Source organism: Dermacentor albipictus, chromosome 10, assembly GCF_038994185.2.
Source record: "Dermacentor albipictus isolate Rhodes 1998 colony chromosome 10, USDA_Dalb.pri_finalv2, whole genome shotgun sequence".
Classification (NCBI taxonomy): domain Eukaryota; kingdom Metazoa; phylum Arthropoda; class Arachnida; order Ixodida; family Ixodidae; genus Dermacentor; species Dermacentor albipictus.
In genome coordinates, this window is record NC_091830.1 from 88,162,802 (window position 1) to 88,190,553 (window position 27,752).

The window sequence follows — 27,752 nt, forward strand, 5'->3', positions numbered from 1 at the left end:
TTGAAAAAGCAGGCTTTCAGGCGGGCCTGAGCACACCATGGAAAATGGTGAAATGATGGTGAGGGCCTACCCGGGGGTGCTCACCACTGCTGCTAGGTGGCGCGACATGTACAGGCAAACTTCATTGCAGGGTGCCCATGCAACACCTAGTGTGGTCACTCGACGACACATCAGCAGTGTTTCGATCTACGACTTGAAGGAGTGCGATCTACAATTGTTGGAGTGCATGTTGCTCGCACCAGCTCCATGCTGGTATCGGCAGTCTACGAATGTATATTTTTAATGCGTAATCTTCCTTCAGTGCTGAGCCTCAATGAGCTTGGTGAACAGTAGCACTTTTAAAAAGAAGATTCTGCCACACACAATCAGTTCGAGAAGTGTGAGGTCTATGTCATGTATGAAAACTGGAACGGAGTGAAGGAGTCTTCAATTATTTTTGACGCAGTGAAAACACGCGGCTACTGTGACAGAGCGCTGCAGCTTCGCCTGTTGCTCGACAAGTGGCGCTCACTGTTTTGCTTGCTACGGTAAAGCTAGGGAAACGATGGAGCATGTTTTATTAGAATGTGAAGATATCTGCCCAGTGGTCGCTTTAGACACCACTGGCCTCCTTGGGTTCAGTGAGAGCAGGGGGAAAGTAAGTATGTCCACAATAAAGATTAGTAAGAGGCGATTGGAAGATTGGTGGAAGGAAAGTAGGAAAGTGACAAAAAATTGAGATGTACGAAAACAGAGTTTACAATGGTGGTCAGAAATTTTGGTTATGGGAATTCACGTGTTTTTTTTTTTTTTAACCTAGGTAGGACGTTAGGTAGTATAATAGCAAGAGATTGATGGCACAACCCACCGCCCTGTTGCAAAGAGGACGCTCATAACATCCATCCACCATCTATTGGCTGTTGGATTCGTCGCGTTGGCTGAGTGGCTTGGTGTTCTCTCGCTGAGCACAAGGTCGCAGGTGCGATCCGTGGCCATGGCAGCCGCATTTTGATGGGTGCAGAATTTGAAACCCCATGTGGTACAAAAAGAAAGAAAAAAGTCGGGGCCCTGCATTGCAGAGCCTTTGGAGACATAGCCCCACTGTTGCCCTGTGATGAGAAACACCTAAAAATGAACGTGTATCGGATTAGAGCATGAAGGTGCTTCTCATGTTATTGGGGACCTTAATGTATTAGATACTTTTAGTGTTAAAAAAGTTGCCGTGTTTGGCGGTTTCCTGCCCGAGTTTAATCCGCTCACAACTTTGTTTTTATTTTCAACACTCCAGGCAAAAACGTACTTGGACAGGAAGAATATATTTTAGTCAACTGGCAGGCTGCCCCGCCACCATCGCTTGACCAGTCAGCATGTCAGGGTACGTAAGCCCTAGTGCCTAACTGTGTTGCAGCGAGCAAGAGTGGTAGGAGTTTAGTGACTCCTATCTTGTCATGTTTGTCACTTCAGGCTGGGACGGTGACACGCTGGAACCAGCACAGCCCGTGATCGACGATGATGTCATTTTGGTGGAATCGGAGGACGAGAAGCCTGCCTTACCCGATGAAAACCAACAGCTAGAGCAGCGCAAGGTAACCAATATCCATAATTTTATGGCAAAGCAAGATGCCTGCATTTTGTTGTGTACTTAAATTAGAAAACTTCACACATTCATAAAAGTATATTTTGTGGCTAGAAAATACAATACAATTTAAGTTAGGCCAGGCAGCTATATGGACGTATCAGGAAGTTATTTAAATAACTATGCCATACAGTAACAGTAAATTAAAGAAATGCAGGGAGTCAAGTAATTGGGGTGGAAAAGCGAAGTAAACAATCTTTATACAGTGCCAATATATGAGGTTTCAAAGTATTAGCTAATTATAAGATAGCAATTTCTTTTTGAAGACGACTGATGAACAATACTTAACGTGTGACAAGAGGCATTTGCACAGTGATAACATTGTCAAATATCTATTATGTAAGCGAAGCTTTCTGTGCTGTTTGCTTTGATTGGCGATAATTAGTGGCAATGTTGATGGTGAATGTTTAATTTATTCAACGTTTAGTCCAACATGAGAGTGGTGAGTTGATGTCAAACGTTATCTGCGTGCATCACTGCTGCTTGTCTGCATAGTACACAGAACACACATGGAGAGCTGTTTGCTTTAGGCATTGTTTTGTGCCATATTCATAACCTCTGAGAGGGTTGAGCATTGTCATTTCCTCACATGGCACATCGCAAACTTGAATTGGATTATGGGGCTGTACGGGCCAAAACCACAATCGTGTTATGAGGCACGCCATTGTGCTGGACTCCGGATCAATCTTGACACCGCGGTGGTATTTAATGTGCCCCTAAATCTAAATGCACGAGTATTTATTTCGCCCCCGTTGACATGCGACTGCCGCGGTCAGGATCAAACCGATGACCTCGAGCAATGCCATAGCCACAGAGTTACCACGGTGGGCACAGAAGTGTTGATTTCACATGCGACCGCTTCCATATTGCACTGCAGGCCTTCTGCATTTATGTTGTCCTTGGCTTGAGAGAAGCTGCTCAGCACGTCTAGTCCAGAGAGTACTTCTGCAAAAGCCGCCGGCAAACGCATGCAATCGTCCTCGTTGTTTTCGTGTGGTTGTGCTTCGCTGCTTTTTATTTCCTCCACAACCAGTGCCATGCTTTGTAGCTTGCTCGTCCAGATGTTGTCTGCCGTGATGAAATCTTGAAACGCGCCTTCGGCGCCAGTGCAGTGGAACTCCTCTTCTGTTTCGTCTTCGAGCATGTTGTCGATAATGCGGGGCTGTTCTTCTGCTGGGTTGTGCCGAGAACCGCACTTTTTAATGCAGTTTTTTACTGTTTCGTGGTTTACGCTCTCTCACTACTGGCTCAGGTAATGCATTGCATCCAACCGTGATAGCTTCATAGGATCCTCGCCCCTGGGCACGTGAACAAGCATTGATGCATGTTGCACTCCCTATAAATTTGTTTTACATTTTTGATAACACCCGCATCCAGTGGAAGAAAAATGATGTGCGAATTACGGAAGAATGACGTATCTTTCAGATGAGCTGCACATCGTCCATAAACACCCCTTCGTGCCCTTTGCACCCCAGTCGTCCATCGAGATATCTAAAGAAGTGTTTGAAGATGTTGCACGTCATCTAAGCCTTCATGTTATGCTTGTAAACAAACCCAAGGGAAGTGACAGATGTTACGCAAGCACCTTGGGTTCTTTGCCTTTCTGATCACACGGTGCTTCATGTCACTGCCATGTTCGTTACAGCAGAGGAGTACCTCTGCCCAATCTTTGCTGGTTTTACCACCGTACCAGGACTCTCCCTTTGTGCATGGGAACTTGCTGGGCTTTACCCTGATGAACTGGCCAAGCTCATCCACACTTTACACATCACATGGGTCATAAGCATTGATAATACTAAGGAGCAGTGCAATCCAGCTCTCAACATCAAGTAAGTTCACGCTCGCTGCTTCTGTGTTTATCTGTAGATAGGCAATGCTATGTCTTATACGGAAATGGCAGACCCAGCCATTCGACACGGTAAAGTCGTCAGTTCCCAAAACTTTGGAAATCTCCAATGCTCTTTCCTGAAGAATGCTGCCATCATAGTTTATGCTGGAACCCCTCGACTGCTTGAACCACTTGAACAGTGCTTCAAGTTCCCCATGCCTTGCTCCATGGGCTTGCTTTCTCTTGGCACCGAACACTAAGGAATTTGCTTCGATTTTCTTGTGCTTTGACACGATCGCATTGACAGTTGGTGCTGGCAAGCCAAGCTCACTGGCTGTGTTAACCCACTTTTTCTTTGGGTTCTGGTCGACAACTGCAAGTATGTTGAACTTTTCTTGATGGTCAAAGGTTTGCGCTTTCTCGATGCCGTGACTGTAGCTCTTGAACACACAAGACGCAAGCAGAGCAACTGCAATGAATCCAACGCGCAACATTTCGCGAGATTCGTCAATTCTGAAACAGTACTGAGAGCCCGAGTACTGCGGCGAAGCTACTGCTGTGTGCGGCTGCGTCAAGCAATGAAGCCACATGGCACGATTGAGTCTTTTCTTGTTTACATGGGATCTGTTGGCCAAAAAACATATCATGCGATCACAGTCTTACGTTTGTCTCTTTGCAGGATGTTTCCTTTGTGGAAGCTTCCCCTTTGAGCACTGATCTTCTGCAGCAAATTGAAAAACTTGAACAGGACAATGAGCAGCTAAAGAAGCAACTCGCCGATAAAAAAGAAATTTCTGGTAAGTGTTTCGGTGATTGTATGAGTCCTTGAAATAAACTACTCTGCTGGAGTGCATGTTTGCAGACCTTTGTCATAGCTTCGATTTGCTTTTTAAAATGAAAACGTAGGAATTCTTTTTTTCTAGAATAAACAGAAGCATAATGATTTGTGTCAGGTGCCTTCTTTCATTAAAATCGCATGAACACGTAATACATCTGTAGTTAAGGGGGAGGCTACACTTGAAAGGCAACTTTTTTATTTGTGCGCAGATCTGAACGACATTTTCACACTTTGTGTATTTAATGTGCAGATTATAAACGTGTAAATAAATTTGTCATAGAATTAGTGCTTTTCAATATGCTCTAAAAGCATTCAAGCTGGGTTTTTTGTTTCAAGGAAAATTAGCATCTAAACAAAAATCCCAACACAATGGTTTGAGTATAAAGACTATCAGAATGTTGAGGGAGTGCAATAAAGTATTAATCAATGTTCTATGCCAATTTGAACAACAGTTACAGTTCATCTAAGTTGCTAGAAAAAAAATGTCATCTTCACATGTCAAACATGTAACCCCTTTCAAAAACTTGAGAAGAGTACTGCCTTGAAAGGGGGCATATTGCTTACTGCATAGATTTATCTTTTTGGCAAAAATAAGCCGATAGCTCAAATAGGACAGAAGCTATTTTATTTTCAAAATTGGAAGTGTGTCAAAATTGTTTTGAGAAATCGAGGAAAAACATTCTGCACCATCTTTATTGAGAACATACCCATAAGATCTCAAGAAAATGCATTTGAAGAATAATCTGGATGCATCCCATCCTTATGCCTCTTTGCCAGCTTCCTCACACTCAGAGTCTTCTCACTTCTTGCTGGAGCTCGCACTTCAACGGAGACCTTTCTCCTTTGCTCTCCTATATGCATTGCCAGAAATATTCATCTAGCAGCTGTATAACTGCAGGAGACACATGCATATTCCCACTGTTGAAGCGAAGAACAGCTTCCGTAACAGCTGCTTGTACGGCAAAGAGAGATGCATGCTGTTTCTTTGAGACAACTCCAAATCGCAGAATGAAGGCTTTCTAAGAATTTTCAGTCTTGCCTTGCAAGACTTATAATGGACTGGCAAGACTGACTGGAGCAGGGTGTTTTCAGATAGCCGAGTATATATAGACAGCATTGTTTCTGCAACATGTTGTGGCAAGTTGTAGTGGTTCCTGGGTTCGGGCTCTCTCTTTGCTCGGAGCATTGTGATGGAACCATGAATTTTTACCATTTGGTACAGGCTGTGATCGGAACATTCGTCAGTGGACTTGACATGTCTGTATGTTACCATCACAGCCTTCCGCACGGCATCCACATCACCGTCGTTGGATTTTAGAGCCCAGCCATAATACATGCTCAGCCTGGTGATGAGTTCATTTGTCAGCTGGCTTCTCCCACCAAGGCTTCGCTTCCCCTCGGCTTTTTGTTTCTGCACCAACTTACGCAGTGCCATCCCCATGTGCTTTTGGACATGATCGACACAGCCCTCCTTCTGGGCATCGACAAATCCATAGACTTGTGCTTCTTGGATAGGAGTAAATGTACGGCTGTCACCACCGCACAAGATGGTTGTGTACCTCAATCCATGTTGCTCTAAAGACCTTTGAAACAGTGCGAGGCCAGCTTCGACTTCCATGTGACCAGCTTTGCCGTGAGCATTTTTTTGGCACTGGTGTGTCTTCTTTCATTTTGTGTAGCCGTCAGAATCGGGCTTTGGTCCAAGTTTGCACCCTAAACAATTGGAGAGTGCAACGTAGTCCAGCACGTACCCTGTGAACAGCTCTGTCATAGCACACTGCTATGTTTCCTCTATGACCAAAACATAGGTCCTCGTACAGTTTGGTTGCTTTCTGTGCACACTGGCTCATAGCGGCCTCAGCCGCTTGCGTGGCAGCAGGTTCCAAAGTTCGCTTCAAATGGTGCTGAAAAGTGCGGTGATGCATACCATGGTGGGACATTCCCATTGCCACAAATACATCATTCATGGCTGTCTGGCCATTTCCTGTAGACATCATCGCCCACGCGGCCATGGGGTTGATGTCGAATGGGTTGCATGTCTTCTTACCATCAACTTGGGGCGAGCTCCATCCGGCCGCGATGTCTCCACAATTGTTCCAAACAGTCAGCTTCACTGCGAGGCCATAGTTGTGATTACCTCCCACTGGTTGTGCTCGTTTGCTGCACGTTTCACGTCGCAGAGCTCGAAGGAGTAAGTTGAGGCACTCCAGGTTCACTATCATGTAAGGAGCGGTAGGTTGATCTGATGCTGACGCCATCGCCGCACCGCTCGCCTCTGCAAAAGGCTAAACCTTCCGTGCCATTGCTGGTACCGACGAAAGCACCTCCAGTGCACACCTCGCGCACTTCTCCGACACAGATAACACCGGTGTCTATTCTCACGTGGCAGGAGTCGACATCGTGTGCACTGTCACGGGAAGCGTCCTCGTGCACCTCACAGTCGCGTATAGCATCGCTGTTTATCCTAATGCGGCCAGAGTCCACGCTGTCAGGGGAAGCAATCTCGCCCATATCCCTGTCGCTGATAACATAGACGTTTACGTGGCCTAAGTACCCTGCGCATGCTTTCCGAGGAAGCGTCCTCGATCACAACGGCGTAATCAGATGTTGTAGCCCAATTGTTCCTCACATGCTCCCGCGACGCAATACCAGCTCCAACACGCTTTCTGCCCCTGCCTTTCTTTCGTGTACGGCTGAAATGATGGAGATCGGAACTTCGCACCGCCGGGCATGGTGAACTGCACAATCATGTTGGGGGTAACACACCTTCGCAAGAGAAATACCTTTTCATAATGGCTACGCAGGCGCACCAATGTGGAAAGCAAGCTTTTTTAGCCAATCAAAAACCGCCATTTTCGTCACATGTGCCAACCAACCAGCAGAAGCACAAGCTGCGCATTATTTTGTCGTTGCTTTTTTCACTTTTGCCTGGTGAGCATGGTTGCTTACTGAAAAAAAAAATGGAACGTTGGAAACAAGAGCTTTCCAACAAGACAAAAGGGCGGTGGTGGAGTGTGTAGTTCGCGGGCTGCAGGTGGTTGAAGTAGGGCTAGTGTAGACTTCAATTTAAACGTTCGGGTGTGTGCATCCGCCGTTTTAATCTCTTATAACTTGTAAAATAAGCCTTATTTTGAAACCAAAAGTTGCACATCAGTGCAGAAGAGTCTTGGGAACATGAAAATGAAGCAACTGAAGATGCGATTTTCAGATCGATTTTCATCTTTCAAGTGCTGCATCCCCCCTTAGGTATCTTACTTTATGTTCTACAGTATGGCGAAGTGCAGGCAACTTCAAGAATCCAGCGAAATGAAAAATTTGGGAAGGGGTAACACTGTAAAGCATTGCATAGGTGCAGAGGGTGCCACGAAGCCCACTGAATGTAAAATTTCTGACACCTACATGCAACTTATGCGGCATCTCATTTCTGTGTTTTCTTTTATTGTGATAGCAATTGTATGGACACTAAAGGCACATTTCTGCTGTTGCCATTGCTGTATGTTCTGTATAAAGTCAACGATAACACCGTCACCATATGCTATATGTGCGAGGGAAAGCTTGCGAGGGTCAGCCGACGATTGCAATGAGCAAGGAGGAAGGGTGCCTTCTTCTGCCGTACGCACTGCATTGGGCAGAAGAGGAGGGGGCATTCTACTGCAGCGGCTGCTGTGTAAGGCACGGCACGAGGGGTGCCCATATCTTGAAAGCGATCTGCAATGTGGACAAAGTGTGCCGAGTGCTGGTATGTAGCTTCATATGCGCTGTGCTTTTGACAATTAGTTGACATTGAAGCGACACACTGCAAAGGTCAAGTCACTCGCAGCTGCTGCCACGCTTCTGACACCGAGTGTTTTAACACCAAGTTTCCGCAGCCATCGAGCGAGATGTGTTCATGTATACCTGTGCATGCGTGACACCGTGCTTGTTGATTTAGTTAGTAAACTTATACAGGCTATAAATCTACTATCTTGATAGAACATGGTTATAAATGCGTGTTTTGAGGAAAGGACACTGTAAGAATTCACACAGGACAGTTGCCAAACTTCAGCTGAGCTCTACTGCGGAAAAATTACACGAGCAGCAGTTGCTGTGCAGAAACATGAGAAACAACATTGCCACAGCATATTTTGTTAGCACAAAAGCAGATTATTATGTCTCACTTCACTACTGAAAGTCCTGATCTGCACAAGGTTAAAGACTCATTTCTAACAACGCTATAGCATATTCTACGCTGTTCATATCTGTAGACTTCGATAGTTATTCTGGAAATATATCTCTTGATAAATTCGGCGACTGTCCTGTGTGCATTCTTCCTGTGTCCTGTCCTCAAAACGCACTGCTATAACCATGTTCCATCAAGCCAGCAACCAACTAGCCATCTAAGTCTCTAAATCTACTATCCTTACTTCGTATAGTGTTCTACCAATTTGCTATAGCAATTGATGTTTCGCCTTTTGGGTGAAACTGCAATGTTTCTTTAACTTGTGCTTGTGCTCAAGAAAACGGTCTGCAGTAGCTTCTACGCAGTTAGTAACCAAAGCAACTTGCATGTTTCTCTAAAAGCATTGCACGTTTTTTAACCAGAAGAACTCAAATGTATTTTTTTTTTCCAAGCCTGTTTGGACCCATATGAACAAATCGGTTCATGGAGCTCCAAACTGGTCCCAACAGTTATATTTTTCTGCTCTGAAGTTGACCCTGAACCAAACTGTAAAGCATGAACCTGAACCGAACCCGAAAAGAATTCAGACACTCTGGTCTGGATAAACAGGCCAAATTCAATATCTGTGTTGAAGATTACAGCATTTTTCCAGCTTCTAAAATAACCACAGAACTTTTTCATTGGACAAACATAGCACCAACGAAAATGAGTACTTGGGAAACTGAAAATGGTTTGATGATTAATACCAGCAAAACAAACACTGTTGTGTTTAGTGCAAAGGTCTAACGGTGTTTCTTTATGGTGCTTCTAAGCAACCTATTTATGCCTGCTATTGCTTCGTTTTATTAAACTTTCATTCATGATCATACTGTTTGGATTTATTACAGAGTTTGTTCTTTTTGTATGCTGAGATCTTTTACACTTTTACTGTATATAGATAAATTACTGTATATTGTCACGCAGTGATGGTAAAGAACGACAGGGTATGAAAACTGTGAGGTACAAATTTATCTCTTAGTTGGGCAAACTTGTGCCCAGCAACACATGTACTATAACAGCTCGTTAATTCGGATAATCGGACTCGTCCTTTGGTCCCAGTAGACATATGCATTATTTAGTGCAATGAACCTCTTGTGAATTCGGATGTATATGGCTGCACATTGGTAAATTCGGACAACTCTCGGAGCAATTGCCACAAATGTATGACGCAAAAGAACAGAAACTGCGTCGGCGTCCACTGAAACGAAGTGGAGGAGCTCACATCCATGGTCATACGCGAACTTCGCCAGAAATCATACGCGAATGACAGCAACGTCAGAACGCTTCATGCCTGTGTGTGCCATCAAAGCCTTTATTTTTGCGTTTATCGCCACGCATAGCAATGCATTGGCTGGGTGCCTTCATGACTGCGTAGTCGCCATGAACGCGTTAATAGCAGCCGTAGTTTCGTCCTTGGTTAACAGCAAATGGTAGTTTCGTTTTGACTAACTGCCGACATACGCCGCGCCCCTTCAAAACCGCAAGGTCTCCGTCCATGATTGCATTGGCAGTGGCCGCGGTTTCGTCAGCAATGGTTGTGCAAACAGTAGTTTCATTTTTACTAAGTGCAAAGCTGTCGAGGATGAAGAGCACCGTTTACATCACGGTGGACAGCAGTGGCGGTATAATCGAGATTTTGCGGGTGGCACTGAAAATCGTCTCAGATGAAGACGAGCACCATGCACGCTAGTGCGAGCGCTAATCAGTCACGAGATGAGAGCTGCAGCTTCGGCATTGCTTTGGGTAAAATAGAAACAGGACTTGCCGACCTATTCAGCAAATAAAAGCATGTGGACATAGTAAGCATTTGTTTAATGTTTTCTTGATACCCTCATTAACTCAAATTCAATTAATTTGGACATTTTTTTTCGGTCCCGCAGTGGAGGTCCAACTGCACTATTTTGCTACAATTTGACTTACCTGCTCTTGGCTATGCCCACTCAAGTGCCATTTGCGCCATCTGTGCACAAATGCAGTATTTTCGTGCTTTCATGGTAGTGTTTTCATTAGGGTTATGCAACTACGGTCAATGCCTTCGCGGCACCTGCACTGTACCCGATAGTCAATGTACAAGAACGTCTGAAATTTCAGGCACAAAAACTCTTCGCCGTCGGATTTGGCAGACTTTTTGCCACGACGGCAGGTCCAGGATGGCATTGATCGAAGCCACCCCTGCCGCCATTTTGATTATCTCGCCGCTTTGAACAGGCGCTCTCACACACAGATCCCCTGGCAGCCATATCCACCACCATAGCGAGGCTAGGCCTAGCTACTTCGACATTCGCTACCAAGCTTCTTGCTGCTCGGTGCGGTGTTTTTTATTAAAACAATTCGCTGCTGTTAGCCATGGCGCTAACTCCGCCTTTCTAATCCTCGCCAGTGGCTTCGAAGCTCGGAAAGCACGATGCGTTGCATAATGCCGGTTCCCGAAAGTTAGCTTCGCATCAGTATGGCAGTGTTATATGGTGAAGCATATGTGTATCAAAAGTTACGATTTTACACTGAATTGACTGGTATCTATTCACAGAGGCCACACTACACACGGGAAGCTGACAAACCACCTCACAATGAAAGTGAGTGTACGGGATGGTACAAACGTTGTTCTCCACTGCCACTGCCATTTTTGCAACACACCGTACAGAGGCATCTTTGCACTGTTCATAGATGCATAGTCCTTTCTCAAGCTTCTAGCGTTGTTATTGGGTGCAAAGTTTCACATTTTGTCTAGTGTGGTAAAGCATATCAAAGCACATCAGTCATTTGGAATGCGCATGAGACATTTGCCATCACTTTTTGTCTTGTGCCTGATGGCACAAATTGTTCTAGCACATTTGTAATTTCATGTCGCTGTTGGCTTTGTGTCTTGCTTCACTGTTGAGCAGCACTTACTAACTGCACAATAATAAGCTTCGCCAAAAAGATGAATTTTTCTGCTCCGAAGTGCTGGTGTAGCTGCTCCTGAACTGCTCCAGGATAGCATTTTTCCTGTTCCAAAAATTGCCTTAAATCCTGAACTGGCTGGACCATCACTGAGTCCCACTAAATCCGAATTAATGAGGTTTTACCGTAACACTCAGTCGCAACGGTAGCAGTGAGCGAAGTCAGCGATCGCCAAATATCAGAGCTGTGGGTGAAGCGCATTGGCCTTTATACATTACTCAGCAAAGCTTGCAGCATAATCGCTGGTGCATTTGTGCCTTCCAGAAAGTACTACACAATCCACGTTGCACATACAATCAGATTAGACAAGGTGCGGAGACAGACAACGGATTGAACCATCGACAACTTTCGAGAAACTCTCTTACATGCAGGCACGTGCTGTGCCGAGCAATAATGATTAACATTTGTTAGCCACTGCAAAGTGGTCACCGGAGAAAGAGAAACAAGTACACATGTCAATATGATGTATAGCTAAACACTTGTACTTTGCATATTTTTTGGTTTTAGAACTTTTCTTGCTTTTATTGTGCCAGTGACACACTCTACAGTTTTTTTCCCCCTCGTCTCCATCGATGATGAGCATCGTGATTTGTAGTATAGATACTAACAATCTAAAATACTCCCTAACGTTACTGCTGTTTGGGCCCCGTGTGTTCTTGGGGAAGCTGTTATTTCTGCCCCAACAATGTGCTCGCGTAGTCTGGGCAGCCACTGTGTTTGAACTTGGTTACAACAACAATTATAACATTCTTCTTTTTATTTTTCTTGCAGAATCACTTTTCGAATTGCTTTCCAAATCAGTTGTCTTGGGGAAGAGTCTTCAGCAAGTGCTACTCGAACGAGAGAACCGTGATGGGAACAATCCGAGGAACAGAGACGGGACAAGTGCAGACGACAGCGAACTGCTGCCCGAACAAGAAAACAGTCCCAGGAGCATTTCAAGAAAGGGCCACGGGAACATTCTACGGAAGGGTCCCAGGAAGGGTCCTAGGAAGGGTCTCGAGAAGAGTCTTAGGAGGAGTCCCAGAAGTAGTCCCAAAAGGCGTCCCACCGGCACATGTGACGACTCATCCATGGTACGGTTTGTTTCCTCTGTGTTGAGGTATTTTAACAACGAAACTACAAAACCTGTACAGCTTTACAAGAACAGTTTTCAACACAACTCATACTTGCCAACTTTTATTAATTTGCTGTCAAATGCTCATATCTTCAGAGCCATTCATGATCACCATAGTGGTGAGAATAAATTTGTATATTTGTGTCTAAGTTATGGGAAAAGCGATGTCAACTGAACACGAGTATAGTCACCAACCTATGTTTCAGAGCCTGATTATTTATCTGCAACAGCAGTGCCAAGCATTGCTCTCGCGTAAATATATATTAAAACTTCATGAATATTGAAATTTTTCTTGGGTAGAGATAATTCTTTCAGTGATTATGGAGTGGAATGCCTGTTCAGTGCGTCTACAGAACAGTTGCGAATTCCTTAAAAATAATGGGCTTGTGTAATGAAACAATTTGTGTTTATTTACCAAATTTTAGTATTTTGTGTCTGACCATAGTATTTTTCACACTTCAAGAAGGGACCAGGAGATCGAGAACTCATCTCGCTGTTATTTAGTGCAGAATACTGAAATTTGTGGCATACATTCGAAATGGTATAAGAACCTTCAGTGTAAATTTTGAAATGAATATCTTTTAGCAGATATTGTTTCATAAGAAATTACACATTGGCTGCTTGTAAAAAGCCTAGCGTGGCAGTGAAACATGCCAGTATAGCTGATTCATTTTCAATACTTGCACAGATGCGCAGTTTAGGGCAAGACAGTGCCATAATATCTTTAAATTACTTTTCAATTTTATATTCAACATCATATGCACACTCCCATATAGCACCACATAGAGTGGTGTTGAAAAAATAATTTAAGAAACACAGAATCTGCATATTCCACAGAATCTGGGATTGTCTTTCCCTCAAGCTCATCTTGGGGAATACAATAAAATAGATGGGGTAAAAATGCGTCCAGCAGTTATCATACTACGCTTTCTGCAAGCAGTACAGCAGACATAGAAAACACTTCTAGGAAAATGGGCCTCAATGTTTAGGGAGCAGTTGACTTGCACAAAAATGTACCAGGACTATAATACTTGACATCCTTACCATTGAGTGAACTTTTGAGCTTCTGTTTCTCATTTCGCAAGGTTTGGGCATCTTTCTCATTTACCATGGATGCTTCTCTACTGCCCTGTGGGCCTAACATAGGGCCTGCTAGATGATTGTGACATTTTTACAGACAAGAAATATGCGAAATAGTGGAACCCTGGTTATACGTCCCCCGGTTTTTCGACGACCCGGATTTTACGCTGGGTTAGTGCAGTCCCTGCAAAGTCTATAGAAGCAGTGCATTAAAAACCTCCGTCATCTGACGCAAGTTTATGCCTTACTTGTGTGATCTGATAACCCATGCGAACCATGGGACCAAACGGCAGACAAAAGGAAAGAGCCGCTAGCCTCTCCTCGCACCGTCTCTCATTTCAGGATGGGACCGCTTTGCATGCGGAGTGCTTGAGCCCACTTGACTGGTTTGCTCAGGTGCAGCTTTCTTCCCTGTGCCTTGTCTTGTCATTCTTTTCTTTCCCTTTCACCCCCCCAGCAGCCGCCCACGGTGCTGAAATAGCACCTTTTTCTTTTCCACAATCGCTTTCTGCCTCTCTTCTCGGTAGCATCGCCTCTTGTCGCACTGAAGAAGCGTTCTAAGCATTCCAAGTTCTCACTCTCGCAGCAGCAGCAGCAGATCGCCAACCAGGTTGCGGTGAGAGGCTTAGGTTTTCGCATGTGCTCGTCGTGATCGTTTAGTTGAGAAGTTTTGGATTGTGTCGTACAACGACGACGCACAATGTCCCTAAAGCAAACAGTTCTGGGGCCGTATTCTGAAACAATTCACCGCAGCGATACTGCAGTGAAGCCTCGTTAAACCGTAGTTGGATGGAGCTCGAAAAAAGTGCGTGCTAAATGGTAGTACTGATTAAACGAAATAGCATGAGGTTGCCCACTTAGCTGCCAAAAACGGAACTCGGGGAGAGTGCGATGAAGGGCAAAAACGTGCAGTATTTATTCACTTTGCACGACAAAAGTGTTATTTTCGTTTGATGCTGCGGCGGCCTAGCAGCGACGACAGCGGCCGCAAACTTACTGACGCTGCGAGTCAGTCAGTCGGCATACACTCCCAAGGCAGATTCCTCATTGGCATTGCATATTCTCCATGCACGGGCACGGTAGCGCTTCAGAAATTGCGAAACACCTTTTTCATTGCAGGGTGCTGTTCTCGTTGCAACAATTGCATTCATGAGGTTGACGTAGTGCGCAGCTTCTGCCACTGTCGGGCCTGAATAGCCCGTGCTGTCGCTTTCCATGTCATCCTCATCACTGTTGTTAGGCGACACTTTGGCAACAACAGAGGCAACGATGGCGAAAAGTTGAACATTGTAGCCGACATCTTTTCGCGGTCGCAGCAGCTCTGCCAAGCAACTTTAGATGTAGATGTAGATCCTTGTGATCTGGCGAACTTCTTCGCATTCCAAATGCCACACACCGTAGTGAACTGTAGATCCCTGTCGCGTGCCAGCGCCGACTTCTTTGTGCCACGTTTGATAGCAACGAACAGTGTTCAATTTTCTTCTGTGCTGAGCACCCAACGTTTTTTATCTGAGCTTCGGCGTGACACGAGTCCTAGCTTGCACGGCGGCGGTATGATGTTGATGTTGACATTGCGGCAGTTTCACGCGCAAACGCACAGGGCACTTGGAGGCTGTTTTCGTCTCTGAGGCTAGTTGTTCTGCCGGGTCGCCTGATGGGGATAACGCACCGCTGTGACTGAGAAACTAAAACTGGAAATGCTATGTGTGAACTGATATATACGCACTAAGCTGGTACGGCTTATGCGGATACAACACGCATTATGTTCAATGGCCACTGAATCTGGGATTTGACTTTACTGCTTTTAAAACAAAACTGCTGTTTAAGCAGGTACGGTTTAATGAGGTTTTACTGTGCCACCAAAGCAATAGTATCGCCGAAGTGAATCGTTTCAGAATACGGCCGCTGTTGCTCGGTGATGAACTGATCATCAAGGAGGGGAAAAAGCGGCATGGAGCCACGAAAGCTAGTGTTGCCCAGGACCTGAAGGTACCTGAATCTTCGCTCAAGATGATCCTGGCAAACAAAGCTATGATCTTGCATAATGCAAACAAGTTCAGGCTCAAATGAAAGGCAGAAGAAGGTCAACACGAGAAGTTGGAAACGTACTCGTTAAGTGGCTGCATCAAGCACAGAGCTCTACAATCAATGTTGACGGCGCCACCCTCAAAGAAAAAGCTGACCTTGTGGCATTGTGTCTGGGTATCGAGGACTTCCAGGCATCAAACAGGTGGCTAGATCGTTTATAAAAAATGAAACAGACTTCTGTATAGCCACTCCTGCGGAGAAAGCACTTCCGTGGATGTTTTGAAGGTGAACCAGTGGGTGCAGTCGCTGCCGGAAATGATTGCAGCACGCAAGCCCTGTGACGTTTTCAACGCCGACAAGAGTGCCATTCTTTTACCACATGCAGCCTAAAAAAACACTTGCGTTGAAGGGTGACAGCTGTCATGGTGGCAAGCGAAGTGAGGAGCATTTGACGTCACTATTCTGTGCCAACGAGGATGGTTCCAAGATGCTGCCGTGCAGCTACAGCTTGAATAAAAAGGCGTGGATGATGTCCTCGCCCTTCACCAATTTTTTGCAGCAGCTCGACAACAAATGGTTGCTAAGGCGAGGAAGATAACTGCTTTTTGTGGACAATGCGCTGTGCCAACCACCAGATATGTCCAGCTTTAGAAATACAGTAGAATCTCGTTAAACGGAACCTCAAGGCACCGGGAAAATATGTTCCGTTTATCAGGAGTTTCGTTTAGAGAGAGAACGTTCAGGATTTCGCAATCCGTTCCAGACTGCTTGGTCCCGACGAGGCAGGCCTGCGCGCAATTGGCAGTCTCCGCTGAAGCGGATCTCAGATGCAAAATCTAGGTATTAAAGAGGGCGGTACGCTATGGGCACAAACTTTATTGCACAAAAGCGGTAAGCAATGAACTCTTTTTCAGAGCACTACTAAAATTAAAAAAAAAAATTTTGATAGTCCACTTATTCCGTGGAAATCAGTGGGAACTGCGATTTATTGGCTTGTGAAAAAGGACTTTATGTTTGCTTGTTTGAGCTCTCGCAACCATTTTCTTTGAATGGCACGTTTTCTTTGAATGGGAGACAGTGATGCGTACCACGATGGGGCTCTGCGTGAACGTCAAGTTGCGGTTTCGAGTCTATTTTCGGTTCCGTTTATACGGTGGTCTGAAAATTCGAGTTCCTATTAACAGGATTTTTTTGCATTGCCTTAATACAAAACCAACCAACTGCGAGGCATTTGTTCTGTTTAAGCGTTGATTCCGTTTAACCGATTTCCGTTTATCGAGATTCTACTGTATAAAGGTTGTTATGTTCCGTCCAACTGTACAAGTCGGCTGCAGCCGCTGAATGCCGGCATCGTAAAGTGCGTGAAGCAGGGCTACAGGAAGCGGTCAGTGCAGTGTCGGCTGGCGGCTATGGAGTGCAACGAATCAGAAGAGAAGGTTTCTGTGTTCGGTGCCATGCATTTTATCACGGTTCATGGAACGCAGTGTCACAAAGCACAATTGCCAACTCGTTCGAACATTGTGGCATCAAGTGTCAGACTGCCTCCTCTGCTGGCGACGTGACAACCTTGATCAACTGCACGCTTGAGGCCGATATAGGCCTTGGCGACGGCGATATAGAGAATTTAAACCTTGCCACGACTATCGCCGAATATGTTGAGGCCGACGACAATGTTGCTTTCTGTGGCGAGGTGTTGCTGGATGACGCCATCGAGGAGGCATTGCCTGTGCCAGCACCACTGTGACATCGAACGAGGACGTCGATGCCACGGATACTGCTGTAGCTGTGCTTACAACATTCACTGATGTGCTAGGACACATTGATGGCATCTGTAAGTTCATCTGTTCACACGATACCACAGAGGGCATCCTTTTGGACGTTGCCCTACTCGAGAGAAAGCACTTGCGTCTCGGGTCGAAGAAGGTGCAAAAAACGATGAGATTCTTTTTTTTTAACTTAGCACTGGCTGGCGGGAATTGTGGCAGTGGATTGCGGTACAAGGTTTGTTCAATAAAGCACGATTGGCACCTGTACCACAGTATTCTTTTTGCATTTACTTTTTGGGTGATTTGAGTTTCCAAGCTCTGCAGAGTATTAGCATTTACTTTTTAGGTGATTTCGGTTTCCAAGCCCTGCAACGCATTAGTTTGCAGTTTACATTGATGCTCCTCATACAATTTTTTCGCGTGAAACAGTGTTTTAGAGGCATAATTTTTGTTGTTCGGACTTTATAACACTTGCATCTTACTTTATCACGGTCCGAGAAAGTTGTATAATCGGGGTTCCAGTGTAGTGTAATGTTGGTTTGTAGGAGCTTTTCAATCATTCCTGGCAACCGTGTATGTTAAGGCAGCCAATTAGAGAACAAGAAACTACAGCAGCATGGCAAAAGTAGTGCCACCGTATCAGTGATCCGAGACAATTGACTGGGAAACACATTAACTAGTACAAACCATGAAGCATTTATAGTGCTCGGTATCGTTCTCATTTCAAAAGCTGCGAGTGCACCGTCTCCGTTAACAGTAACAGTAACATAAGGCACTTCTGGTCTCAGAACAGGGTCTAGGCTGCACGAAGCTGTGGTCGCACGGAGAGGCGCAGGAACAATCTCCAGTGCATCGTCTACAGTCTCCGAAGTAGAGTGATACCTCTGCGACGTCATCTAATATGTAGTCGACGGCTCAACAACACGACGCACTAGTGTGCTTTGTGGTTACTTTATTGCCAACGCAGTACGGGACTGTACAACGCATTAACCACTTGTTTGGTCCAGCAGGATCCAGTCATCAGCTTGTCCACTTGCGATAACCGCCTACTCTGCCTGCTGTAATATGCCTACTCTTTCTCATCGTAGGAGGCAGAGTAGGCCTGAGCTTTTCTTTCTGAATGCAGGTCCACTTCCGAACTTGCTTTTCCTTAATTAAAACAAGTGTCAATTCGCTTCTTGAGGCCAGACTACATGTACGCTTGCCGGCGAGCGAAAGCGTGTGCCCGCATGCCTTGCATGTGCTGCACCTCATGAGTAATGGTGGTTTGAGCATACAAGACGTGTGCCATCGTGCAACCTCTTGGCTCACATTTTTGCCATGGTAGAGATTATTTGGTATTTTTGTGAGGCAGCCAGAGCACTGACATTCGCCTGGAGAAGGTAGACAGCCTTAGAATAGCGTTCATTGCCTTACGTATGTTAAACACAAGCACATTTATACGTTGTTTCGATGTGCGTTCCTTCAATGCTATTAGTTTAACGTACTGGAATGCAAATGCAAGGAAGACATTTGAAGACAAGGCGCCATCTGGTGCCTCGTGTCAAACGTACCTCAGCCAAGACAATCGATTCCCAACGATCCTGTTGCTATGTGAATGCATTTTGTTAGGCCCACGGATGCCAGAATCTCATAGCCTCGCAGGCTTGAGCCAGTGCTCTCACACGGCGATTAGCTGGCAGCCATGGCCGCCACCGCAGCAATACTAGACCTAGCTGCTTTGACGTTGTTGGGTTGTAGTGTCATTGGCATGAAATCCTGTTACACTATGACGTTTTGCAGTCGTCAGATGCATTGTTGTAGGCATAGAATGATCTTGTCGGTGTCATATCGGCCTAGTGTTAACGCGCGAAGTAGGAGAAGTCGGGCATGCGCTGCCACCGCCAGCAAAAGAGGGCAAACATTTCAAGAATACTTTATCTGCAACATGCTTATTGAAGTCTCACCCTGAGTGACCTACAAGTTTTTCTATCTATATTTTCTTTCCACAATCTATATTGTGTTTTGCAGTCCACAAAAGAACTTGCACTATTTCAAGCGCCTTGGGTCTCCTTATTCTCATTGCTCTTTGCATAGCAAGGGCCTCAAATTTGGCAGCTGCCTGGATCCTAAGCTAACACACTGTGATGTTGCGGCCCTCGCCGGACGCCGTGCAGGATAACAACCTTTATTTCACGCAAGCAGCATATCTATATAGAAAACACTCATGTGACAAGTAACGTCACGGACAGACAACGTTTCACACATCAGGGCGAAAGTGCCCGATAACGCAGACACATGACAGGGCATAGGCACTATGAGCGCGTCTTTCCTTTTTCTTTAAGGATACACTGGCATTTGCAACTAAATTTGGCAAATGAACACTTATAACGGAAGCAACCAATGCTCAAAAGAAAATAATCAGTTACTGAACCCATATCGGTCTGGCGGTTGGATGTGACGGCCAAATCGCGTTCTGTATCTAGGAAGGTCAGTTCGTGGCAAGGGAATGCTAGATGGATCGGCACACGCCTTGTTAGTACCTGGATTAGTTTCCAGTTCCATTTCTACTGGATTATCGTATGCCTGCGGAAACTCATAGCTACCTCCTTCATCCTCGCAATCATTCTGCTGTGAAACAAAGCGAACCAAGAATTTCCTGTTTCTTTCGAGAACTACACCAGTGGAAGTTCTAACTACATATGACTTCGGACGCTGTGCAAGATGCAGGACTCGCGCTTTCACTTTGCAGTCTGTCACCAAAGCTCTCAGCTCAACCCAGGCCACCATACAGACTCTCTGGCTCGAGCTGTGCATTTTTTAATTCCCTGGTGACTCTCGCGCAAGCGCATCAAGATCTCTGCGCATAATTTTTCTAGGATCACCAGCTGCACACCTTTGAGTAGCATGCCTTCAGCGAATGTCAGCGTTGCTCTTTCCTGCCAGTATGGACGCAAGACCATCGACAGCAATGAGAACTTTGGCCAGCCTTCCTGGCTAAATTTTACGAGAGCTTGACAGACTTCATCGGCTGCTTGTTTGGCTTTGACTCACTCAAAAAGGCTAGCCTTGACGCCATTTGACAAACAGCCAGAAACGAACTCGGCGACTTCGCCAACATTCTGCACATGAGCATCAATTTCTTTTCCCTGAATCGGTGCTCTGGACAACACATCTGTAGTAACGAGGTTCATACCCTGGACATGCACAACTGCATAGCTGAACCTTACGAGCCTCATGCAAAAACACTGGATATGAGGTGGCAAAACATCTAAAGGTGATTTTTCTAACAATGTTACAAGTGGTTTGTGATCGGTTTCAAACAAAATTTCAAGGCCTTTGAGGTACCCTTCGAATTGTTCTGTCGCCCAAGTCATTGCGAATGCTTCCTTCTCAATCCGAGAGTATCTGGTTTTAGCTGGCGTCAACGAACGCGACGCAAATGCAACAGGGCTTTTTCTTTATTTGGTTCAACATGCATCATTACGGCCCCCAAACCGAATCATGATGCATCAGGCGAAAGAATTGTAGGGTACTTTGCATCATAGTTAGTCATGACGCGCGTCGAAGAGATAATGTCTTTAACGTACGACAGCACTTGTTCTTGGTCTGGTCCCCACGTTATATCTCCCGAAAAGTGGTCTGTTCGCGCAATAATGGTTTTTGCTAAACCGGCACCGCGGAATCTACAGCCGCATCGTAATCATCAGCATCACCAACAACGACAGCACTAGCACCATCGGCACAATTGACTAAGCAGCCGACTAGAGTGCCTAGTAAGCCGACCAAAGCCAGAGCCAATGTAGTTGCATTTCATGCATTCCTTCCTCCATGGTGCATCTTGTTGCTGCTGCTTTTGTGTGTGATTAGTGTTGGCTAGGCCGTGTGTGCGGTGCACCGTGTAAAGTTAATTCTCATGCGCTTGGTGCCATGGTGCTCCCAAAGTCAAAGAAAAGGTATTTGCAAAAGTTATTGAAAACTTCTGAATTTCTGTGCTTTTTGACATCAAGAAAAGGAGGACATTTTGCATTTTGTAGAATGTTTGGATCTGACGTCAGCGTGTCTCCCGGTGTCAACGGCATCTTGAAACTGCACATTTCCACGGCGAAGCATCAAAGCTATGTTCGTACCGCTGAGCAGCAAGGCAGCATAGTGAACTTTCTCCGGAACAAGTGCGATGAGAGTGTCATACGTGTGGAGTGACTGTTTACGGGATTCCTCGTCGAACACAACCTACCCCTTAGTGTCAGTGACTACCTTGGGCCTCTTCTATGGCAAATATTTCCGAAATGAGACGAGGCGAAGTGCTATGGATGTAGATTCAACTCTGAAACGCAACTATGAAGAATGCGGAGGTGGCCAAACTGAAATTTCACAGGCATCGCTCTCGAGTTGTCATTTCTTTATTCAGAGTTTCTGTCAGCTGCTGCCCTGAGATGCCAATGAAACTGCTGAAGACGCTTTATATGCTCTCGAAGCTGAGTTTGCCACGCTACACACATACAGTCTTCCAGAGGACATTCTTAATTAAGAAAGGTGGGACATGCAGTGGTCTATGGTTGGAAAAATGAAAAAAACTGATGGGAAACATGTTTCACTGAGTTGCTAAGGCCACCAGAAGTTGAAACAGTGATGCAACCTCCCCCCCCCCCCCCCCCCCTTTGGCGCGAATAAAGTCTCCCGATTTTTATCTCTCCAGGTTGGCAGGTATGGTATTGTCCAACTGGCGTTATGAACGTAGTTGACAACTGGCTTTTAGGCAACAACTTAATTTGATAAAAGCCAGAGTTGGTGTCCAACTTAGAAAACACAGATGCCCCACTTAAAAGATCGAGGCCATCATCGATGGTCGGCATGACATAGCGCTCGCAAAGTCAACTTTTGTTTAATCGCGTCAAGTCAACGCAAATATGAACCGCTCCAGATGGTTTGAGTACTAGCACAATTCCTGCACACTACTCTGTTGGTTCATCTGCTTTGCGGATCGCTCCATCTTGCTCCATACGCTCGAGCTCCTGCTTAACTCGATTATGCAAGGGCTAGGCTATGAGATGTGCAACATGAATTGCAAAACTTATCAAGTTCGGCTTTAGTCTAATTTTGTATTCTCCTTTTATCGTTCCTAGACCACTGAAAAGCTGCGGCTAGGAAGCTTTGACGGCTGTTGCGCTACTGACAGAGTCTGTGAACTTAACTTTCAGAGCCTCAAGCGCAGGAGACCCAAAGTACGGAGCATAATAGTGAGACCACGTACACGATTTGCTGGACAGTGTTTTGTTTCCACTAGATAGCGGCATGAAACTTTCCCAGTACATTCAGTGGCTCATTCGACAGGCCTGTTAGGATTAGATCACACTTGTCTAGACTGGTAGGTAAACTGGGAAACTTCGGCATCGGAATCTACTTTAGCGAACACTGGAGTGCCGTTAATGATGACCTGTAGATACCAAGAATTAGAGTATTCCCCGTTCACCGCGCCAACGAAATACGTCCCCTTGTCCATATGGAGAGATGAAAGTTGTACATTCTTTTGATCACGTGCAGCCTTTTTCCGACATACAGCTGCAAAGTGTCCGGAACAACCACAGTAGTTGCATTTCGCCGCTCTTGCTGGACACGAGGCTCTGGGGTGCACTCCTTGACCGCAGTTGGAGCATGATCCGGCGGTGCCTGGTCGGTAGGACTGTGCTCTGGAGTGCTGACCTTGTATTCCAGGTGAACAGTTCTTTGACGAGCTGCCCGAATGCTGTCCTGAAGAATTCTTTCTGAGCTGTCCTTGCTTGCTGACCGTGTCAAGGTTGCTGGTCGCCGCTGCCAAGGGTTCGTCGCTGTTTTCTCGCAGTTGCAGCTGCTGTCGTTGGATGGTCTCCTTTAAGTGCACTCTTGCCAAAGCGCTGGCGAGAGTCAAATTGGCATCCATTTGAAGTGACTCGGAGAGCTTAGCACACCTGAGGCCGACCACGAACCTGTTGCGAATCATGCGTTCTTTTTCTTTGTAGTCGCACTCGTCCGCCATCGTGTGCAACGCGGTAACGAATTGGTCGGCTGGCTGTCCAGGTTCTTGAATGTGATGATGAAAGCATGCGCTCTCGTAAACGAGATTCCTTGTGGCGACGAAGTGATTGTCGAACTTCTTTCTGACGAGTTCGTACTGCTTCTGTTCTTCTCCGTGTAATGTAAACGTTGAGAAGATTTCTCTTGCTTGCCTGCCCATCGATAAAGTAGAGTCTGGACCTGCTCTTCTTCACTCCGCTCTTTTAGGCCCGAGGTGAAGCAGTAGTCATCAAAGAGTTGGGTCCAAGAAGGCCATTTAGACATCCGGTCGAAGTCAAACCTTGGCGGAGCCTGAACTGCGAACATGCCGTGAAAGGGCTTGACTGCGTTGTCTTCTGACATGGTACCAGTTGACAAAGTCAGGGCAACGCCCCTCGAATGCCAGAAGACCCCACTTCTGACAGCATGTGGTGTTGCGGCCCTGACATGTGGCATAGGCGGTATCAGCATACACACTAGGTGGGTTTTGCGACGTTCTTGGCCATGAGCGGTGCTAAGACTCCCACGGAGCTTATATAGTACACATGTACGAATACCCTAGAAATTGTATGGTAGGATGGCACTGTGTTAGCTGAGTGGGCAAAGCACTGCATGTGTAATGCTCCCTCCCTCAGCAGGTTATGTTCTTATCTACTTTCATTGCGCTTTACCTTATTATTCCTCAATTTTAATGAAGTAGTAAATAATTTCCCCTACACATTCTCTTGTACCACTGTCTGTTTTTTTCAAATGGTAGTGACTAACAGAAAAGCTGAGCCCCCCGTATTCCCTTAACTATTCTCACCAAGTGTCCCTGTTTGAATTGATTTTCATGTTGTCAATGTGTATGTACCGCTCTCCCCTTCAGGTGGATATTGGTAATGGTGTCTTGGTGAAGGAAACGCAACTGTCCAAGCTTTTCAATCCCCACATCAGTGCAACCAAATTCGGCCGCTGCCTTCTCCGCATAGTCTTCACTCCTGACGAGCTAAAGGGAAAGTGCCTCATGGGGAGGAACAAAGACAAAGAGCCACTGGACCCAATCCGCGTGAATGCTGTCATAGGTAAGGGCGATGCTTAACTAGGAGGGCCAGCTTTGCATGACTTTTCCTGTTATGCTGCTGGCTGCTCTCTGCTCAATTTCTGCTGAAATGTATCACATTGCATGAAATTTAGTTTTTAAAATGCAATATTTGTGGGCATTGTTTGCCATTTAATGTCCACAATAAATACAAAATTGGTATGACCTGCTGGATACTTCAGTCAAACCAGGTTACATAGTTCAGTACTTGCAAAAAAAAAAAAAAAACGGCTACCCATTCAGTATAGGGTATAATCCTATATAAATTAGAGGTGTGTGAATACTTGTATATTTGATTTCGAATCGAATAGCAAGTGTTTGAGAAATTCAATACGCAAATAGAATATCTAATATTCAATCATTTGCATATATAGGTACCTTCAGTGAATTATTCGGTGTCGTGGTTGGTGCCTTGGCGTGCACAGTGTTCTCATGGCGCAACATTGGTACAATGTTCATCCAGGTTGACCAGACCAATTGAATTTATTAACGCCAAAAAAACAGAAGGAACACAGACACAGCCTGTGTGGAAAGCACGGAAGCATATGTGAAGCTCGGGCTAGTTTGCCACCTGATGGCAAGCTGATCGCATCGAATATGCGAATTCAGTGTTCAGGCATGCAGATTTGCACAGTTGGGAGCTCTACCCATATGGGAGCACAGACGAACTTGGCACATGTGCTGGCAGTAATTGCCAGCTGGTCGACTGTAAACTCGAACGCCGCTTCAACATCTGTCAATCTAACCCGTAAACCTGATCTCGTGACCAATCACTGATGAGCCACCCATGTGAATGTATTAGCGACAAGCTTTACCCAATATTTTGTAGCCCATTATCACATCGGCTGTCGGCAAATTTTTGTCATGGCCACACCATTGGTCACACTGTCTAGCCAGTTACGTCTAATCGGAGCTGCCTCATCGGTTATCGGCAACTGAAGTTATGGTTACCAAATCAATGCGAGTCTATTCACAGTGGTTGCACGACCCTCAGTCAGCTGGCTAACTGCCTTGCCAATAAAAAGTGATTGCACAGGATGAGCATTGCATGTTCATGGCCACCGTGTTTGTGAAATACCGTACGGTGGCCACTCATTCCGAATGACTCATTCATAGGTGCACAACGGTCTCTTTTTATAGCTTTGAGTGACCTGTCACAAGACTAGCTTTGTATTGACGGGGCAGGCTCAAAAATGTTCTGTGAGAACGCCTTGACCTGTAGCTGCAAACGCATTCACACAGACGGCGCATGGGTGCAGATGGGGAAAAGAAAAGGGGGGGGGGGTCGTGCAAACTTGCCGTGGCCCTCCCAATTTGAGCACTACTTAACGTCGGCACTGATACTGCACTGATCGATACCGAGTGACGTGATGCACATTCCCCGCTTTTTTCTGTCGCACATATTTGCCTTAACCAGCTGACGATAACCCACAGGAACCACCTGCCATAAAGGCAGAAAAGCCCTCCCTCCTCTTTCCTGGAAGGAAACTGGAAAGCAATGCAGTGGAATCTTTTTGATACGATCCTGTTACATATGATTTCCCAGCGCCAATGTTTGCGATCGAGAACACAAAAAACTACTCAATAGAACTGAGGTGAAACAGTGCGAAAAAGACGAGGACACAAGGAAACAAATACCACAGACAAGCGCTGAGTCCTCGTCTTTTTCGCGCTGTTTCACCTCAGTTCTAAGTATGAACCAACTAGCCCTCATCAAGATCTTACTACTCAATAGAGTTAACTCATTTTGTTTACTGGTTAAAACATTCCCAGAAAGCACGGATCTTTCGGCACTAAATTTCAGTACATCACTGAATTTCGATACCATGTGAACAAGAAAATGTGTGTGGCACGCATGATTAAGAACAGTAGCTGCCATGCTGCATCGGCTTCCTCGCAATACTCAGCTGTCCATCTCACGTGAAAATGGTGCAGTACACATGCTGTTTATTCCAGTACCAGCAAATCGCCTCACGGTTTGTTGCACGCCGCATTCACCACTATCGCAGTCAACCCTGTTGCGATAAGCATCTTCGCCTGTTAGCTTTACAGTGTGTGTGGTGTGGTGCCGTTAAAAGCATACTGCACACCCTTAGTAGGCGATAACCTGAACGCACCACCGTTTCCTGCTACAGGTGGCTCTATGTGAGCATAACGTTTTGCTCTTGTGGCATCTGCAGTCGCCCACTAGCTCGATTTCGTTTCGGTTTCTTGTTACTGTCAAAGCACTACGCAATAGGAAAACAGCAAAATGCGTCTCGGGCCGCCAAAGTCCTACCAGCTTCACGCACATTGGCGTCTCGTGCCTCTTGCCGCATTGATTTGCGTAACGCTTCGCATTATGTAGGTGTCAGTTACAGTTGTTTGCAATATTTTAGTTGCTTCTGATCATAGATTTTCTTGATTATTATGTTTTCGCTATCTTTTTCCAAAACCTATGAACGAATTTCTACTGTACTTTCAAAGCAATAGAACATTGTCATGAAGCACAGTATATGGCCTACTAATAAAGTGAAAATACTACTAGTATATAAACAACTTCACCGTTTCTTCACATTCAGAGGGAAAAAAGCACTTGCCATATTCACTCAATCTAATGCACCCTCGATTGTAACACGCCCCATTTTCTGTGACCAAGAAAAGAAATAAGAAAGTGACGCCCCCGATTGTAATGGACAACCGATTTCTGGGACACAAAAATAAAAACCCTTTACAGTACCATGCGCCTCATGCTTTTTTACATGAATGCAGTTAAACCTCGATGTAACAAACATCATTATAACGAAATACTCGATAATATGAAGTATTTAAATTTTCATAACCTCTTGTCTTTAGAACACCATGTATTTTGAACCTCAATATAACGAAGTGTGTATCCGATTTGAATATAACAAAATTACACTGCCGCCAGAAAGGAATGCTGAGACAATAAACAGAAACTTCCACTGATGCACATGGTCAAATGATTGACTTATAAGAGGCTCTTTGCAAACGTACCTCTCAAATCGTGCGCTGTGCAACCAGAGCGACCGCCGAATTGGAGCCTTGTCATGTTTCATGTAAAGTCCAAGTGCAATAAGATTCTATCGCACCCCGCACACTGTGTGCTTTAGTTGCAAGTGAAAGTGTTTAAGGGTGAGACTAGAAAGACGGTCGCTTCACGAGTGACGCCTTGGCGCACGAGCAAAGAGAAAGCGAAGTGGGGGAGTGCGCTTGCAGGAACGCGATCAAGCATGCACGAAGAGGGCG

At 45.5% G+C, this 27,752-nt stretch overlaps 1 protein-coding gene across 4 annotated transcripts in view; it reads left to right on the forward strand.

Moving 5' to 3' along the window:
- LOC135910250 (uncharacterized) overlaps positions 1–27,752 on the forward strand; it is a 50,816-nt gene that overhangs the window by 10,277 nt on the left and 12,787 nt on the right. For 3 of the 4 annotated variants that reach the window (XM_065442318.2, XM_065442319.2, XM_065442317.2), the window contains exons 2-6: positions 1,268–1,354; positions 1,444–1,565; positions 4,123–4,240; positions 12,191–12,495; positions 24,291–24,486. In XM_065442318.2, the coding sequence (XP_065298390.1) occupies positions 1,268–1,354; positions 1,444–1,565; positions 4,123–4,240; positions 12,191–12,495; positions 24,291–24,486 (828 nt within the window). Of the gene's footprint in view, positions 1–1,267; positions 1,355–1,443; positions 1,566–4,122; positions 4,241–12,190; positions 12,496–23,650; positions 23,903–24,290; positions 24,487–27,752 lie in introns of those variants that run through there. The other variant, XR_010566959.2, reaches the window with a different exon arrangement.